This window comes from Acartia tonsa, chromosome 13 (genome assembly GCF_053477335.1).
Source record: "Acartia tonsa isolate MP-2025a chromosome 13, ASM5347733v1, whole genome shotgun sequence".
Classification (NCBI taxonomy): Eukaryota; Metazoa; Arthropoda; class Copepoda; order Calanoida; family Acartiidae; genus Acartia; species Acartia tonsa.
The window spans coordinates 18,228,152-18,248,540 of record NC_137272.1 but is presented as its reverse complement, the minus strand read 5'-3'; the positions used below and the strand labels follow the sequence as shown (position 1 = coordinate 18,248,540).

General features: G+C 36.7%; 1 protein-coding gene across 1 annotated transcript; it reads left to right on the top strand.

The window, feature by feature from the left end:
- The first annotated feature begins 1,096 nt into the window (after positions 1-1,096).
- On the top strand, positions 1,097-8,082 carry LOC145304255 (myosin-3-like). Its single transcript, XM_080146100.1, has 3 exons — positions 1,097-1,235; positions 2,006-6,764; positions 6,875-8,082. Exons 2-3 carry the CDS (start codon positions 2,011-2,013, stop codon positions 7,866-7,868), a joined length of 5,748 nt encoding a protein of 1,915 aa, XP_080002226.1. The 5' UTR covers positions 1,097-1,235; positions 2,006-2,010; the 3' UTR covers positions 7,869-8,082.
- Positions 8,083-20,389: the final 12,307 nt, after the last annotated feature.

The following is a 20,389-nucleotide window of genomic DNA, read 5'->3' as shown; positions in this document are numbered from 1 at the left end:
ATTTTAATAACAATTACAAAAGAATACTATAACTGCTTAAGTAAACTATATCACCATCATGGCCCCACTGATTTATTCGTATTGTACATTAAAACACATTAGAAATACATTGGAATGAGTCACATTAAAAAAAAACAAGGGAGATCTTGGGACTTGGGTCTATATGTGCTGTATATTATTTTCAGCCATTTTAGCGATCTTAACGAGAAAAGGATGTAGTAATTAAGCGAAACTATATATATATCTATTTATAAAACTATTTGTTTATCCTTTTATCATTCTAAATTTGTACCCTTTCTTTAATCTTTTTACCCCCCCCCCTCAATATTTCTAAACTGGGCCTTAACCAAAAGGGATCCTATCCCTACGGAGCTTATATCATCTTTAATATACCTACCTAACCAAAAATAAGCATCAAATGCATTTTTTCCTTCATCGAAATGTTGGTTTATGGTTTTTCTGTCTTTCTATCTATCTATAGATTATCTATGCACTTTTTCTATATAGTTTTTTCTATCTATATTTCTGACAATTATCTATAAATATGTAATTGTAAAGATTTATCTTATTAAATTTATTTAGCTGTTATCCTTCTATCTACTTTCTATCCATATTTCTGGTTACCTAACATATACAAAAATGAAACATTACGTGTTCAAAAAAGTTTTGTTTCTCTGATTTATATTTAATGATAAGTGTGTTAACCGAAAAACCGAAAAGTTAGGTAGGTCTACCTAATTATTTGGATTAACCTTTATGATTGATAGCTATACCTACATCATATTTCCTACTGTTTTAAATTTTGTTTTTCTACAAATAATGTTCTGAAATAAAGCATCATTGTTTAATTAGATATTTTTTATAACTCAGTAATAACAAAAAATATGCTGTAAATTTGATATATTTTTGCCATTCCTAAAATAAATATCTGCAAAAAGAATATATTCAATCTTTCTTTATTAATGTTTTTTACCATTTAAGTAAAAGTATCATATTAATTATCTATAAGTATCAGTATAGCAGTGTTCCTTTTCCATTACCCCACCACCAAAAGGGAATCCTTAACCAAGTTCTGTCATCCTCCGGTCAGCCCGAGAGACCTCGTCTCTGATTGGCCAGTTGTCAGTTCTCGGCGCCTGATTGGTCAGAATTTGCAGTGTTCCGGGTATAAAAGCTGGGCCCAGATTGCTGGAAGCTCAGACTTGTTTAAGCCTCCCACACAGTAGCTTGACTAGGTAAGATAATTTAAATTGAATCCTATTTTATTAGGAACTTCTAATTTCGATAAGTTTTAAAAAATTAAATATTTAATCAAGAATTAAAGTTTTTATACATCTCTTTGTTATTTTTTGTTGCAAATTTCTGCCCATTCAAAATTTTTGTTTGCTTCACTAATAACTTAACTTAATATCATTTTATTCATCTTAATTTCTGGAAATTTCTGGATGTCCAAACATTTTGTCTGTTAGTAAAGCAAAAAATAAGCAATTTTTGTCATGTTTGCAAAAATTTTGCCCTTGTCATAATGTAAAGTAGTAGGAATTTTATCTGTCTTATTTAATTCAAAAAATGATTGTTACTAAATCTGATTTGATTTAAAGCTTTAGTAACATTATCAATTTATCTATTTATGAAAGGACTAGGCACTAGCAATTAAAATAATACCCTTATTCTAATATTGATTATCAATCAGGTTAAGAAAATTTATTGGGTTCTTACTTTTAACATAAACGCCCAAGATTGGGGTTTAAGAGGTGTTTACCCCCCCCTAAAACATTGAAACCCTTCATTTTACCCTTCTTAAAATTTTTAAAAATACATTAGATTACCCCCTTCAAAACTTTGAAACTTTACATTTTACCCCACACCAAATAAAAAGCTTGGACCTCCATGTCTTTACAGCTCTGTTATTTCTTCTGTTTTGCATGTCTTTTCATCACACCCTGTTTGAATTTTTTTTATTTTTTTTTCATATGTTTTATCAATTTTGTTTTTATTGTTGCAGGAATCATGCCTGGCCATATTAAGAAGACATCTGGACCCGACCCAGACCCATCCCCATGGCTGTGTGTGTCCCACGAGCTGAAGGAGAAGAACAAGGCAAAGGCCTATGACCCCAAGAAGTCCGTATGGGTCCCCAACAAGGCCGATGGTGGCTACCTCGAGGGTCTCTTGGAGTCCAAGGATGGTGCCAAGGTCACTGTCAATGTTGGTGGTGAGATGAAGGTGTTCAAGGAGGACCAGGTTTGCCAGATCAACCCTCCCAAGTTTGACTGCTCTGATGACATGGCTGGTCTCACCTACCTGGGTGATGCCTGTGTTCTGTGGAACTCCACCATCAGATACGTCAATGAGCTTATCTACACCTACTCTGGTCTCTTCTGTATTGCCATCAACCCCTACAAGAGATTCCCCATCTACACCCTGAGAACCATGGAGCTGTACTGTGGCAAGAGGAGGAATGAATGTCCTCCTCATATCTTTGCCATTGCTGAGGGTGCCTACCAGGGCATGATGAACTCTGGTATCAACCAGTCTATCCTGATTACTGGTGAGTCTGGTGCTGGAAAGACTGAGAACACCAAGAAGGTTATCTCCTACTTTGCCACCATCTGCTCTTCTGGTAAGAAGAAGGAAGGCGAGGCCTCTCTAGAGGACAAAATTGTCCAGACTAACCCTGTCCTGGAGGCCTGGGGTAATGCAAAGACTGTGAGGAATGACAACTCCTCCAGATTTGGTAAGTTCATCCGTATCCATTTCAATGCCTCTGGTAAGCTGTCTGGTGCTGACATGGTTGTCTATCTGCTTGAGAAGTCTCGTCTGACCTACCAACAGCCTCTTGAGAGATGCTACCATGCCTTCTACAATCTTATGTCTGACCATGTCCCTGACCTGAAGGAGAAGTGTCTGCTGAGTGACAACATTCTAGACTACTGGTATGTCTCCCAGGGTAAGCTGACTGTCCCCTCCATTGATGACAAGGAGGACATGATGTTTGCTGATGAAGCTTTCAACGTTCTTGGCTTCTCTGAACAGGAGAAGTATGACACCTACAAGAACACTGCTTGCATGATGCATATGGGTAACATGACCAAGGACTTTGTGCCAGTGGGCAAGGAAGAGCAGGCTGAGATCAAGGATGATGTTAATGCTCAGAAGGTTGCTACCCTTGCTGGTATTGACTGTGAGTGGATGATCACTTATTTCTGCAAGCCCAAGTTGAAGGTCGGTACTGAGTGGGTGCAGAAGGGTTCCACTTGTACTAATGCTGCTAACTCTGTTGCTGGTATTGCTCGTGCCATCTATGAGCGTACCTTCAGACTCATGGTTGACAAATGTAATGAAACTCTTATGGACCCAACCATGAAGAAGGTTCACTACATTGGTGTACTTGATATTGCTGGTTTTGAGATCTTTGACTACAATGGTTTTGAACAGATTTGTATCAACTACGTTAATGAGAAGTTGCAACAGTTCTTCAACCAGCACATGTTCACCCTTGAGCAGGAGGAATATGTTAGGGAAGGTCTTGACTGGGCCAATGTTGACTTTGGCATGGATCTTGGTCCTTGCATTGAAATGTTTGAAAAGCCTATGTGTTTCCTTGCCATCTTTGAGGAAGAGTCTCTGTTCCCCAAGGCTTCTGATGAGACCTTTAGACAGAAGCTCTTTGACAACATGCTTGGCAAGCGTCCCAACTTTGCAAAGCCCAACCCCAGACCTGACCCTGATGCACATTTTGCCATTGTGCATTATGCTGCCACTGTATCTTACAACTTGACTGGTTGGCTGGAGAAGAATAAGGATCCTCTCAATGACACCATTGTTGAGCTCATCAAGAATGGTAGCAATGCTCTGATGATCCAGTGCTTTGCTGACCATCCTGGCCAGCCCACTGAAACACCCAAGGATGATGGTGGCAGAAAGAAGAAGGGAGGTGGCAAGACTGTGTCTTCCTACTTCAAGGGCCAGCTTGATGATTTGATGACTACTCTGTACAAGACTGAGCCTCATTTCATCCGTTGTGTTGTGCCAAACACTCACAAGATTCCTGGTGGTGTTGAGCCTGCCCTTATTATGCATCAGTACCAGTGCAATGGTGTACTTGCTGGTATTGCCATCTGTAGAAAGGGCTTCCCCAACAAGATGTTGTATCCTGAGTTCAAGTCTAGATACAATATCCTTGCTGCCAAGCTTGTGGCCAAGGCCAAGAGTGACAAGAGTGCTGCTGGTGCTGTCATGGATGTTATCCAGCTAGACAAAGAGAAGTTCCGTCTTGGTCACACTAAGGTGTTCTTCAGAGCTGGTATTTTGGGTTACATGGAGGAAGTTCGTGAGGACAAGATTGGTAATGTCTTGTCTTGGCTTCAGGGTGGTGCCAGAGGCAAGGCTTCTCGTATGCAGTTCAAGAGACTGCAGGATCAGAAGCTTGCTCTGTACTGCTGCCAGAGATCCATCAGGAACTACTACATTGGTAAGACTTGGTTGTGGTGGACTTTGTGGTTGGCCATTAAGCCCAACCTGAAGTGCACACAGTTTGGCAAGTACAAAGCCCAGTATGAGGAGCAGATTGCTGTTGCTGAGGCCAACATTGGCAAGGCCATGGATGACAGAGCTAAGGTTCAGGGTGTCTATGATGGTCTGGCTGCCCAAAAGAATGAGCTGGAGCTTGCCCTTAAGTCTGGTGGCTCTGCTGTCCAGGATATTATTGACAAAACTACCCGCATTGAAGCCATGGCTAATGATGTGAAGAAGGAGCTTGATGGTATTATGAATAGAATCAAGGGAGAAAAGGAGCAGTGCTCTGCTCTTGAGTCCCAGAGACTAAAGATTGACTCAACTGTCTGTGCCCTGGAAGGTGATCTGCATAACATGGAAGGCGCTCTTAATGCTTCTGAGCAGGACAGAGCTGACAAGGATGATCAGATTAGAACTCTGAAGGAGGAAATTGCTCACCAGGGTGAAATGATCACCAAGCTTGGCAAGGACAAAAGATCAGTTGGAGAGTCTCGCCAGAAGACTGAGGAGGACATCCAGACTGCTGAGGACAAGTGCAACCATCTGTCTCGTGTCAAGGGAAAGCTTGAACAGGCACTTGATGAAGCTGAGGATGCCCTTGAGCGTGAGAAAAAGGTGAAGGGTGATGTTGAGAAGGCCAAGCGCAAGGTTGAGGGTGACCTTAAGCTGACCCAAGAAGCTGTCTCTGATCTGGAGCGTGTCAAGGCTGAGCTTGCTCAGGGTCTTGCTAGAAAGGAAAAAGAGTGGTCTGCCCTTGGAGCTAAGATTGAGGATGAGGCCTCTCTGGGCTCCAAGTACTCCAAGCAGATCAAGGAGCTGCAGTCAAGGCTTGAAGAGCTTGATGAGGAGCTTGGTCTTGAGCGCACCAACCGCTCTAAGGCTGAGAAGTCTCGCTCTATGCTAAAGAAGGACATTGAAGATCTGTCCTCTCGTCTGGAGGAGGCTGGTTCCAGCACTGCCACTCAGGTTGAGCTGAACAAGAAGAGAGAAGCTGAGCTTGCCAGACTCAAGGGTGAACTTGAGGAGCTCAATATTGCCCATGAGGGTACTCTTGCTGCTCTCCGCATGAAGCACAACAACACCATGTCTGATCTTGGAGAACAGATTGATAACCTCAACTCCAATAAGGTTAAGTCTGAGAAGGATAAGGCTGGTATGGAGAGAGATCTTGCTGATGCCAGAGCTGGTCTTGAAGATGCTGTAAAGGGTAAGGCTGAGCTTGACAAACAGGGCAAGCTTCTGCAGGGCTCCATTGTTGATGCCAACACTAGGCTTGATGAGATGGCTCGTGCTCTCAATGAGGCTGAATCTTCCAAGAAGAGGCTGTTTGTTGAGAACCAGGATCTGACCAGACAAATTGAGGAGCTTGAGAATGGTATTGCTAGTGCAAACAAGAACAAGACCTCTTTAACTACCCAATTGGAGGACACCAAGGCTCTGGCTGATGCTGAGGCAAAAGATAGAGCTGCACTTCTCACCAAATACAAGTCTCTGTATACAGACCTTGAAAATACCAAGGAGAAGATTGAGAATGAGCATATGCGCAAGTCTGATGCCCTGAAGGCCTTATCCAAGGCTGCATCTGAGATTCAGCTGTGGAGATCTAGATATGAAACCGAGGGCATGGGCAAGATTGAAGAGCTTGAAGGTGCCAGATCCAAGCTGCAGGCCAGAATTGTTGAGGCTGAGGAGAATGTTGATGCCCTCAATACCAAGATTGCCAACACTGAGAAGTCCAGAGCCAGACTTGCTTCTGACCTTGATGAGGCTTCCATGGAGTATGAGAGAGTTCATGCTGCTGCTCTGATCACTGAGAAGAGAGGCAAGAACTTTGACAAGGTTCTCTCTGAATGGCAAGCTAAGGCAGCTGATGTTGCTGCTGAAGTTGAAGCCTCCCAGAATGAAGGTCGCAACTACAGCTCTGAGCTGTACCGTCTGAAGGCTGCCCAAGATGAGGCTGTTGAACAGCTGGACATTGTCAAGCGTGAGAACAAGAACCTTGCTGATGAAATCAAGGATCTGCTTGATCAGCTTGGAGATGGAGGTCGTTCCATCCATGACCTGGACAAACAGCGCAGACGCCTTGAGCAAGAGAAGGAGGAGCTGCAGGCTGCTCTTGAGGAGGCTGAAGGTGCTCTTGAGCAGGAAGAGAATAAGGTGCTGAGATCCCAGCTTGAACTGGGCCAGGTCCGCCAGGAGATTGACAGAAGAGTTGCTGAGAAGGAAGAGGAGTTCAACAACACTAGGTAAGGCTTTAAGTTGTTTTATTAAGTTATAGTGCAATTATCATAATTATAAAATTTTTATTTTGATTCATAAACATTTTCATATTTATTCAAACAATATAAATTTACAGGAAGAACCACCAACGTGCTATGGAATCTCTTGGTGCCTCTCTTGAGATGGAACAGAGAGCTAAGGGTGAGGCCCTTAGAATCAAGAAGAAGCTGGAGAGCGAGATCAATGAGCTTGAAATTGGTCTTGACCATGCCAACAAGGCTAATGCTGAGGGTCTGAAGTCCATCAAGCGTTATCAGATGCAACTGCGTGAGACCATCCAGGCCTTTGAAGACCAGGCCCGCCAGAGACAGATTATAACTGAGGCTGCTGGTATTGCTGAGCGCAAGGCTGCTGCTCTGAGTGGTGAAGTTGAGGAGAGCCGTGCTCTGCTAGACTCTGCTGACCGCAACAAGCGCCAGCTTGATATGGAGATTGCTGACTCTCGCAATGCTTGCAATGAGCTTACCACCATCAACAGCAGAGAAATGAACTTTAAGCGCGGAGCTGAAGGTCAGCTGCACACTATGCAGGCTGAGATTGATTCCATGCTGAGCCTTGCCAAGAATGCTGAGGAGAAGTCTAAGAAGGCAATGGTTGATGCTGCTCGTCTTGCTGATGAACTACGTGCTGAGCAGGATCATGCCACCAACCAGGCCAATGCCAAGAGAAGCCTGGAGAACCAGTTTGCTGATCTTGAGAGTCGCTACAATGATGCCCAGGCTTCTGCAATGAAGGGAGGCAAGGCTGCTATGGCCAAGCTGGAGAACCGCATCAGAGATCTTGAGAGTGAGCTTGGATCTCTTCAGAGCCGCACTTCTGAGTCCATGAAGGCTTACCAGCGTGCTGAGCGCAAGACCAAGGAGCTTGCCTTTGCCCAGGATGAGGACAAGAAGAACCAGGACCAGATGTCTGATCTTGCTGCCAAGCTGCAGCAGAAGCTCAAGACCTACAAGGGCCAGATTGAGGAGGCTGAAGAGATCGCCGCCCTGAACCTTGCCAAGTTCCGCAAGGCCCAGCAGGAGCTTGAGGAGACCGAGGAGAGAGCTAAGATGGCTGCCCCCCGCTTCTAAACCATCTCCAATATGATTGACCAGAATAAGCCTTGACAACCCATGATACTTCGACTATGCATCTGCCACCTACCTGTGTATGCCAGCTGCCAGCAAATGCTGGTGGTCACATATTCCCATCTTAGTAACCTTAAACAATGATAATAGAGCTTTATTGTGAATGTTTTATTGATGTATATTGTTTTCCCTGTAATAAATTTTCCCGAGCATTAAACACTGTTTTATTTAATTTAAGACAACTATAAATGTATTATTACAGTGATATGTCATCCATAATAATACATACAAAAATGCACTTTTTACAAAATGATAAGGAGCAAAGAAAACTAATCTTTGTTTAATAATGATTCCTTAGTATATAGAAGATTGTCAAAAAAAGAGCTTAACAGTTGACAAAAAAAAGTTTAGTTCTTAATTAATTATAGAATGAATGTTGTATTATTATAAAAAAAAGGATGACAATAGATCCATAGGAAGTGAAGCACATCAATTTAAAAGCAAGAACAGCTAAGCAGACAGAAGAAATTGAAATAAAGAGTAGATGCTCATTGTTTATAGAAAACTTTACACAAGATTAGAAATAGCAAACTAAGAACTAGCATACTTCCCCAAAATAAAATATATCTCTAACAAAGCAGACTAACAGACAGACTCAATGAGTTAGAAGTTATTAGCCTTCATTCTTTGATAGCAGAAGAGAATAGCACATTCCTGGGATTTGAATCGTTTGAACACTCAACAATGAACCAGCCAATCAAAATTCACTTAAGTCCTCAAAGTTGATAAGCCACCGAATAAGAAAACTTCATTATAAAACTTTGGGGACTAGTCTAATAAACAGCCCATTTTCTCCACTCTCTCTTCTCATTAATAATGAATTGGAAAAAATTTAGAAGCAAATTAGTTTTATTTAAGATAAAGTTTTCCTTCCTGATTATTGTTTCACATTCTTGAAAAAAATTAGGGAGGAAGGGGTTAATGCCAATTATAGTAATCTACAACACTTTCTTTATTTACCATAATAAAACCAGCTAACAAAGGCCTGACTATTAACTTAACATATATATTGAGGAAAATGCCTAAATTTTGCTTCTATTGTTCTATCCCCACGAGTCCCTGCATAAAACTTAGATTTCAGACAATTTGTTGATGGATTTGAGGCACATCGATCTAAAATGAATCCGCAGGACTTCATAATTCTTCATAAGTTCATGTACTTAAAGGTTTAGTAAATATAAGTATAACAAATTATGACATCTAAAATATCAAAGCCCAACACAACAGACGGACGAACGAACATTGAAAAACATAAAGGATCTGTACCTTTAATATTAAATAAATTTAATATTATTTTTAAATGTGATACAAAATTTTATTTAATTATGTCGTTTATAGATTAACTTAATACCCAATTATAAGATTTGCTTATCATAAATTTTCATTAAAAATCTTAATTATTATAAGACATATTTTTTTCTAAAAATTCAACTTGATTTTGGACTTTTTTGGTGAAGATTATAGGGTTGCTATGATTTTTATATTGTGCCAGACTGTTTAAGCAATCAGCATGCAAAGTTTGAAATTATTTAAAAGATTATAATATGGTTAAATTACAGATCAGAGCTATCAAATGTAAAGAAATGTTGAAAAGCTTCGTCTTTTTTAAAGATGAAAACAAAAATGAAATGGAATAATTCAGTGTCTTAGTAAATATGCAAAACTTTAGCTGTATTTATTTATCTTACAAAGTGCAATACCAAATTATTTTACCCAAGTTTTCAATCAACAGGATGATACTCTTTCGTTAAATTCAACGAAAAACAAAAGCTATCGATGTAAAAACCCCTTATTTCACTAACTTTAGGTAAGATATCCTATGGGGCAATCCATCGTTTACTCACTAGTGTCCAACCCTGTTGGAAATTTTAGACCTTTCCATGCCATTTAGGAGGCGTAGCTTCTCTATAATTTATCAAGAATGAGATCCATTCATTTAGGAAATATGTCCAGCTCTTGCACTATATGGTATTGATATTCTGACACCATAACAGACAACTAAACCTTTGATTGCATGACCTTTATAAGAAAGTTCTAACTGTTCAAGGAATTGAGTTGCGCATATTTTAGGCTAAGACTGCATCTGACATAGTAGCAGTAGGTAGTCATAAAGCTAAATCTTGAACGAAGATTCCTGTAACATTTTGGTACAATCTAGAAAGCGTAGTAGCTCCACAATCGTTACTTTAACGGCTGTACTTCTATTCCAATCAAGTTGTTTTTTACTATAAGTGTAAAAAGTTAAAAAATCTTTTACTTTTTTCCCTTAGTTTTTTTTCTGAGTGTATTTAAAATTGGATTTGACCTCATACTATTTTAAAACACTTGACTGTAAATTGGTGTTTGTAGTGGTTTTTAGAAAATCGATTTTAGAACAAAAACAAGGATGACTTTAATCATTCTAATTTTGGCAAAAAGAAACTAAAAACAAGGGTGACAACATCCATCAGTAGCGAAGCATAAACAATTAAATAAGAATTTAGTTATTAGTTGACAAAAGCATGTATATTAGGAAAAATCACGATACCTTTTCAACATTTGTTTTTAATTTCTTAATATTTATTTATATTTCAGTACTATGACTAACAGACTGACGGTCAAAGTAAATTACATACTGGATGCTCAGAACAACGGGAAATTTAATTTTGATATTTTTAACTACAAAAATTTTAAAAAAAACCCGGACCATAAACACCAAAGATATGAAGAAAAATGTGAAAAATATAAAAATAGCCAAAAACCTGCAAAAGGCAGTCTGACCGCCATTGATGTGTTCTTGAAACGAAAGGAAATTTAATTTTGATATCTATAACTGAAAATTGAAAAACGTTGGAAATTGGGCCATAAACACCAAAGGTATAGAGAAAAATGTGAAAAATACAAAAATAGCCTAAAACCTGCTTAAAGGCAGTCTGACCGTCATAGTTGTTTTCTTGAAACGACAGGAAATTTAATTTTGATTCTATAACTGAAAAAATTTTGGAAATCGGACCATAAACACCAAAGATATGGAGAAAAATGTGAAAAATACAAAAATAGCCTAAAACCTGCTAAAAAGTGGTCCTATTGCCATTGATGTTTCATAGTTAATTGTGCTCCTTGATGATGGGAATGTTGTAAAAAAAATTTCAGCCTTTTATCTTTTATAGGAGCCGAGAAAATCACGTTTCCCCCAAACTAAGACGGACATACGGACAGACGGACATTTCAAATTATAGAGTAGCTTCGCTACTAAAAAAAACATAAAAAAAGTAAAAAACTTTTTCAAACTTCTTTTTGAATTATGTTACATATAGATTATTTTATTAATTATTATCTATAATACAAAGTAGAACGATGTCTGTTCATCTGTCTGTCTGTCTGTCCGTCCGTCTGTCTGTCTGTCCGTCCGTCCGTCCGTCCCTTAAGATCTCGGTAACCACTGAACCGATCGGATTCTACTCTTCAGGGAATATACCTACTGGTCCTGTGGTGGTTTTAGGCTATTTTCTTGGGGGGTGGGACACCCCCAACCCCCAAAAAACAAATAATCCCCCCCCCCATTTTTTTTGTAGGGGATTTCCTTGGTCCTTTTACGTATTTCGCCTAATTTTTTTTTATCACCTCTTGGGGCAAAGCCCCTAGAGGCTGGGGCGAAGCCGCTAGTAAGATTATAAAAACTTAAAGAGAAACAGAACGTATGAATCAAAGACAAACCTTACCAAAATGACAATTATAAGTTGAGCTAATTTGGCAGCTAAACACATCATAGCACCCCTCATACCACTCCTTCTTATGTACAATAAACATATTAGAAGATTAGAGAGCCAGCTGAACATACCATAGCACCCCTTATAACACTCCTTATTATTTACAAAAGACTTATTAGAAGATTAGAAAGCCAGCTGAACATACCATAGCACCCCTCATACCACTCCTTATTAATACAATAGACATATTAGAACAATAGAAAGCCAGCTGAACACATCATAGCACCCCTCATACCACTCCTTCTTAATACAATAGACATATTAGAATAATAGAGGGCCAGCTGAACACATCATAGCACCCCTCATACCACTCCTTCTTAATACAATAGACATATTAGAATAATAGAGGGCCAGCTGAACACATCATAGCACCCCTCATACCACTCCTTCTTATGTACAATAGATTTATTAGAAAAATAGAGAGCTAGATGAACATATTATAGCACCCCTTATAATACTACTTCTTCTATACAATAGACATATTAAAACAATAGTGAGCTAGCTGAACACATCATAGCACCCCTTATACCACTTATTCTTATTTACAATAAACATATTAGAAGATTAGAGAGCCATTTGAACATATTAAGGCATCCCTTATACCACTACTTCTTATTCACAATAGAAATATTATAATATTAGAGAGCCAACTGAACACCTTATACCACTCCTTCTTATTTACAATAAATATATTAGAAGATTAGAGAGCCAGCCTAACATACCATAGCACCCCTTATGACACTCCTTATTATTTACAATAGACATATTAGAAGATAAGATAGTCAGCTGAACAAACCATAGCACCCCTCATACCACTCCTTCTTAATACAATAGACATATAGGAACAATAGATGGCCAACTGAACACCTTATACCACTCCTTCTTATTTACAATGAATATATTAGAAGATTAGAGAGCCAGCTGAACATACCATAGCACCCCTTATGACACTCCTTATTATTTACAATAGACATATTAGAAGATTAGAGAGCCAGCTGAACATACCATAGCACCCCTTATACCACTCCTTCTTATTTACAATAGGCATATTAGAAGATTAGAGAGCCAGCTGAACATACCATAGCACCCCTCATACCACTCCTTCTTAATACAATAGACATATTAGAACAATAGAGAGCCAGCTGAACACATTATAGCACCCTGTATACCACTCCTTCTTATTTACAATTTACTTATTAGAACAATAAAAGGCTAAAATGGGGAAAAAGTTTGACTAGGCATGTTACAGCTGTGCTAACCTAATTTTGTTTTTTTAATGGATGGTATTGAACAAAAACAAAAAAGATTGGCTTTTAAAATAAAGTCATATTAATAAATATATATGTATAGATGAATATTCCAAACAACTGCCCCCTTAAAATAGCAAGGACCCTTTAGCTAGCAGACAAAATTGATTTCATTCAACTTTGCTTTCTCAACTAAGCAGTTAGTAGCTGTTGAGTTTAATTTTCATATATTGTTTTGTTTTTAACTAAAGGGTTTAAATAGTGGCAAATCATCTATGTAGTATTATGTTATTGTCAGTTTTATAAGATTGATAGATAATATTCAAACCAACAAACATGAATATGATTTAAACAATTTTGAAAATATTTCAGAAACTCTCAGCTGACATACTAATGATCCAATACAAAATTGGGACAAGGTCTTTCCATCTAGTTCAGAGTTATATGTAGCATTAACCACTTCTATTCTTTTATTTTAGTGACATATTGAATTAGCTCTCTATGTCTGGTATATCTATTGTTTGGCTGGAATATTAAACAAACAAATCTTCTATCCAGTTTTTTTACACAATAAATATCATCCCTTTTTGTGTCTAATGATTGTAATCATTCTTCTTTTTACAAAGATTCATAGATAAATATTAATGGATCGATAGCTGGACATTTTTAAGATAGATAGATAGATAGAAATAATTTAAAGACATATAGATATATAGAAAGAAGGCTTGGTACTGGTTCATAAATAGATAGAAACATAGATTGATAGATATATATCTAATCATATAAAGTAGTAATGTTTTTTTTTGTCTGAAGCTTAAGATCTCAATAATTACTAAAGCGATTGGGCTTACTAATTCAGGTAAAATTCACATGCGTCCTGAGATGGTTTTAGGCTACTTTATTTCCAGATTTAATTCTTGGAATTGTTTTAAGCTATTTTTCTAGCTGTTCTCTGACCCTTCGAATACAAATCCTCTAGATGCTAATGGCATATCCGCTAGTGTAGATATATTGAAAGGTATGTAGAATGTCAGATAGATAGATAGAAAGATAAATAGACAAACAGAGAGATATTTTCATAGGCAGGTAGAAACTAGAATGATTAATAGATAGGTAGGCAGAATGGCAGGATAGAATAGTTATAGAGTAGCTTCTCTAATATAACTTTCTTTTTTTCATTTTGTGTATTGTGTATTTCTTTGACTCTATTGACGAATTGGCAAACAGACAGATGGACATGTATGGGAACCAGCAAAAGCACAACCGACATAAAAGTTTACAATGTAAACTATTTATTGCCATTTCTACATCCACATTTTAAAATTAAACCTGTATTTTTTTGGTAATATATAAGAACAGTGACGTTTTTACATACATTTTTTTTCTGGGAAGTTCAGTATAGATCTTTGAATGGTTTTAGGCTAATGACTATGACCCTTTTCGTCAATTAACTAGGCCCCGTGAGGTATGGGGTGCAGCTGCTAGTATATACTAAATGAAGTATGATTACTAGATATAATTCAGAGAGAGAGAGGGGACAGTTGGCTGTTTATTACACTAGTTCCCTAAGTTTTATAATAACATTTTCTTTTCGTGGATTTTGATTGGTTGTTTCTTAAGTCGAGTGTTCAAACGTTTTCGCCACTAATTTTAATCTACAGAAGTGTTGATTTTGTGTATCATATTTGAGGATGTACATCAATTTATCGGCCTTTAGATCCCTGGATATAATTGCATCCATAACATACTATTTGGCATAACCACATGTGCACTTTCGACATAGGGTGTGTGTTTATGTCAGTTGCATCAATGCCAAGTACCCACAAGTATGTGTAGATATCGAGCCAAAAAATTGTAATCCATTTACCTATCTGTCTAACTAACAATGCTAAAAACCAAATGTTATCAAGAGAATCATTATTAGTCAAAGAAAAGAATTATTAGCAGATATGTTAAATAATAAAAAAAGGGAACATTTTAGCCCTTTTTATTTATTTGTCTTTAATAAACGATGATGACAACATCCATAAGTAGCAAAGCATAAGCTACGATTTGCTTCAGTCATGTAAATGTACCAAACTATTATTTAAGACTAGCAGCTACGCAACTAGATGTCTCTCTAGGGGCACTTAATGTTGGGGGGGGGGGGGATAGGAGAATGAACGACCCCACTTTCAAATTTAGTTTAGAAAAGGAAAAGGTAAAAATATACATTTTAGAGGCGAGGTTTTTTTTCTAGGAGTAATATGGTGGTATATAGCAGTAAACCTTCCTTTGAAGTAAGAGAGGCTTTCAGTTCATCCGTCAGCGAGTTCCTTTGGTACACACAGTTCCTTAGACTATAATTCTATGCTAGACATATTTGTTTTGTTTAAAACTTTATAATCTCATGTCTGATTTTTTCTTATAAAAAATTAGCTACTATTTACCCTTTGATTTTAAAATTTATCTATCTATCTATAAAAAATTACAATATACAATACAAATGACCAATGAAAGGCCAATACACAGACTAAGTTACCAATGTAAGGCAAGTATACATTTTGATTGGCAAATGGTAGGCCAGAATGCCGTCCTTTTTAGGCACTTTAAACAGCTTCATCTATCTATCCTATCAATGTATCAATCATTCCATCTATCTATCTATTGCCAGATGTTTAGAGAGTGTTTTTTAAATATTTATTCATCAATCTATCAATCCATCTATCTATCTGTCTATTGGGAAGATATTTAGAAAGTAAAAGACAAAGTGGGATTAAACATCGAAGCTTTTTTATTAGAAAAGAAAACTTTTTAACTAAATACAGTGCATCCTATTTAAGTATCTGTGTGTGTGTGTATATCTGTGTGTGGGTTTGTGTGTGTGTGTGTGTGTGTGTGTGTGTGGGTCTGTCTGTGTGTATTTGTGTGGAGCAATGGTTATAGGGGGGGGGGGGGAGGGAATAAAGATAGTCCATGATTTACCAAAGTTAGGGGAATTTCTAGAGGTTTACAAGGGGAGGGTGTCTTGCACAACCAAAATTTTAAATACATCAGAAACAATATTTTAAAAGCTTACATTTAAACAAAAATTCGACATTTAAGACATAAATTCAACTGCCAATACTTTTTCTTTCCCTAATAGTTTTTTTATCGGACATAGTCTTCGTGATATATATTGCATTGAACTAAAGGGATAAGACAATGGCCGATAAATTGTTGTACATCCTCAATGATAATACACAAAATTAACCCTTCTGAGGATTAAAATTAGGGGTTGAAACGTATAAAGACACAACTTCATTGGCTAACCAATCAAAATTTACTAAGCTCCCCTAAGATTAACCAACAAATACGAAACGTTAATATTAAACTTTTGGGACTTATAGTGTAATAAACAGCCCATTGTCCCCTTTATGTATGTAATGCCTATATAATTTTTTGATGCTTTCTTTGGTTTGCTGTAATAATTCCAGAACACACATACACACACACACAAACACACACACACAAACACACACACACATACACACACACACTGAAGATTTCGTCTTGATGTACAAAACTAAGAGAAAAGTTGGTTTGTTGAGGGGGAAGGGGGGGGGGGCTTTACATGGTACAGTCATAAAAAGAAGGGGGGGGGGGGAGTACTTCTCCGTAGGCGGATTAGATACAGACCAGGAATTTAGGCATTGGTGAAAAAACAATTGTCAGTTTACAAGCTAATAAGCACTAAAACTATGTCTATTAAGATGTTTTCAACAAGTTATAGGACAAAAATTTTTTATAAAACTTTTTTGTCAGCTATTTGGGGACGGGTTGATGATTTTTATTTGTTAAAATAATAATTAATTGGTGATATTTATGCGCAATACACTTTTAAAAATTTATTAAAATTAGAGATTTTTTGAGACAATTAATTATATATCCATTGGTTTATCCCTGTATCCCTACATACAGACTCTTTATAGTTAAGAATATCCATAGGGAAGATTTGTGGCAGAGTGGGGGGGGGGGGGAGTTTGACAGGAAATTGGTATATATTTATAGAAAAAGGGAAATGGTTTAGGGAGGGGAAAAGGGGGTTAAAGGGTATTAGGGAGAGGTGGAATAAGGGGGGGGGGGGTCGAGGGGTGGAGCTAATTTTTGGCCGTTCTAGGATTGGATGTTTAGACTTGTTCAATCCCACCTCTGGTCCACCAAGGGTTGCAAACTTTATATACCAACTGACACACACACACACACACACACACATACACACACATATACACACACACACACACACAAAGAGAAAAATATTCCTTGCTTTATACATACATGTATAATACTCTTATTTTCTTGATAATCCAACAACTAGCGAGAGAGAAAAAAGAAGAAAATATTTTTATACTTAAAATAACATTAAAATATAAAGATTTATCTTTTAATACTTCAGCTACTCTACGACTAGAATATGTTAGTCTGTCTTTCAAGCCTATATGTAAAATTTCTTATTGTTTTTACTCCAAACCAATTGATTTCTCTATTTAATGGATGTTTAATATAGCCCACAGAATAATCTTAGGCTGTATTATTTATTAATTTAAGTCATTACATGCTTTTAGGCTTTTTTCTTACCTCCTACTTCGATCCAAAAGCCCTTAGATTCTAAGGTGCAGCCAATAAATTACAATATTGTTGTAAAAATAGTTTATATTGTGTTTTTTATAAAAAAGGGTATTTTAACCGGAGTTTTAATGCTTTTTTTCTTTGTAAATTGAGATTCAAGTTTATTTTCTTCAAGAATTTGGAAATCAAAGCAGTATTAGTTTACTATTAGAATTTTGCATCCAAAAACACTTCTCTGACACAAAATATTTTCGAAACAAAACTATTGATTATAATATTTTTTAAAACGGGCTATAAATGTTGTCAATAAAGAAAATACTATGTATTATTTGATAAATTTAAATGTTAGGATAAGTACAATCTTCTACATACTACAGTAACAGGATGTCTATCTGTCTGAACCAAAAGATCTTCTAACGCTGTACTAATATGGCTCTTCTTTACAATAAAGATTCGTATGGGTCTATTATGGATAACCCTCCAACCTCTAAAGAAAAATTGCCTCTAAATTAAAATTTCCTTATAAAATTAAAAAATAAGCTTTTTGGAAGCTCTCCAGATATTTCTATGGGCAGAGCCTAGAGTATCCAACAAAGCTAACGCCTAACAGTTAAAAAGAACAGTAGACTGATTTACAGTAACAAAATATAAAACCTTCATACAGGTCTTTTTAAAGTAGTTTTAATTTTTTTTAAAACTGCATAAATCAAGGAGGTAAAATTCATCTTTTAAATTTACGTGATGTCAGACAGAGTGAGGACAATCGGCTGTTTATTACACTGGTCTCCAAAGTTTTTAAAAACGTTTTCTGATTCGTTGGCTTAGCAACTTTGAGGACTTTTAATGAATTTTGATTGGTTGATTCATTAAGTTAAGTGTCACTGTCCAAACGTTTCAACCAATAATTATAACCTAGAGTAGAGGGAATTTCGTGTATCATCATTGGGGATGTATATCAATCTATCGGACATTGTCTTATCCCTGACGTGACGTACGCGTAATAACAATCCCTAGTTATAGATTAGCTGAGCTACTATAGAAATGGTGCAAGTTGTCGCGGAAATAAGAAATTCATTTCATTAGAATTGTCTCAAACTTTTACACAATTGCAAGAATAGCACTCAAGAATAAATGGGTAGAACAATCGACGATAAATTAACATTCCCCCAAATTTTCGGTGTTACATTTTAAATTTGGTAGTTTATGTAGAAAAGTAATTTTTATCCACCCCCTTTCTGACAAAATAAGAAGTAGATTGGTTAGCGAGATCTTTAACTTCACCCAAACAGATAGATGGTTTTCATTAGAAAATGATTGGGACATTGGATTGGTACCCAAAGTTTTATAACCTGTTTTTCGTATTCGTTTACTCAAACATTTTGGGTACTTTTATTGAAATGTGTTTGGTTGGTTCCAAACAAGTATTCTCCCAGCTTTTTAACTAATATTATAACCTACAGAAGTGATAATTTTTAAAAGCGAAGCTTTTCTATAATTAGGGTCGGTCCGTCCGTCCGTCCGTCCGTCCGTCCGTACGTCCGTCCGTCCGTCCGTCCGAGATAGTTAGCTTTTATTCGTTAATTTAAGCATGTTAGAATTGTCCTATCGATTTCAAACTTTGCATGGTGATTTCTGTAGTAGTTAAGTACGATTTAGAAAGCGTAGCAACTCTATAATCATTACCAAAATGTCCGTACGTCCATTTTAAACATGTTGATTTTTTTACTTTTTTAAATAGCTTTTTTCGTAAATTTAGGCATGTTAGAATTGTCCTATCGATTTCAAATTTTGCATGGTAATTCCTGTAATAGTTAGGTACGATTTAGAAAGCGTAGCAACTCTATAATCATGACCAGAATGTCCGTACGTCCATTTTAAACATGTTGATTTTTCTACTTTTTTAACAACAAATTTTTATATGATCTAATTATCCGTTTGATCTGATATTTGGTATATTGATTCTTGGGACAACAAAAAACAATATTTTAAGCGAAGCAACTCTATAATCAAGCCCTAAAGATGTAAGTATGTCCATAAACATTATCCTGTATTAAGCAGTTTTTCAACAAATTTACTTACAATTTTGCTTCGAATCTTATACTTTTATATTCTGATTATTCAGTTCAGACACTATACAAGTATTAATGTCCGTTTGTCCTACCGTTTCAGTGCTTCGCTTTTATGGATGTTGTCATCCTTGTTTTTATCATAAACGTGGATTGCATCAACTTAATCCTTTAAGATACCTGAATTTTAAAAGAAAAAAAAATATTTCATTTCTTAGTGGCAAAAAGACATTAATTCAAAGGATATCGTGTTTTTTTCGCCCCACTTTTAAAACATGAATTGAAGCACTTTCAAAAACCTATTATCTACACGCATTATAAAACAGGGGAAGAAAGGGATTTGGATTAATGTAATAAAACTTAAATTACACCAAAAAAAAAACAATTACATGCTGTTTTTATATCAAAATAAGACTAAAATACACAGTTATGCCTTGTCCTCTTATTTCATTGTGATTAAAATAAAAGCATTTCGATATAAAATCAGCAATGTTATTTTTTCAATGCCACAAAAATAAACTTATAAAAACTGTATTAGATACAGAATTAAATCCTTATACTAAAGTAACAGGATGGCTGTGTGTTTGTGTGTCTTTACCGAAGGATCTCGCTTACCGCTGAACCGATCGGGTTCTCCTTAACAGGATAGCTTCTCATAAGTCCCGGGAAGGTTTATAACTATTTTGGTGGAGGGTACCACCACCCTATCAGGAGAAATCGCCCCTAGAAAAAAAATTTCCCCTCCCGAAAAAGAGACTCCAACGAAACATAAACCAATTATTTCTGTAATTAGATATTTTAAATAAAAAAAAAAC

Excerpts from the sequence above, each read along its gene's own strand:
- LOC145304255 (XM_080146100.1), top strand. The coding sequence starts at position 2,011 with ATGCCTGGCCATATTAAGAAGACATCTGGACCCGACCCAGACCCATCC. Across the intron at positions 6,765-6,874 it reads GAGGAGTTCAACAACACTAG|GAAGAACCACCAACGTGCTA; the intron begins GTAAGGCTTTAA and ends ATAAATTTACAG.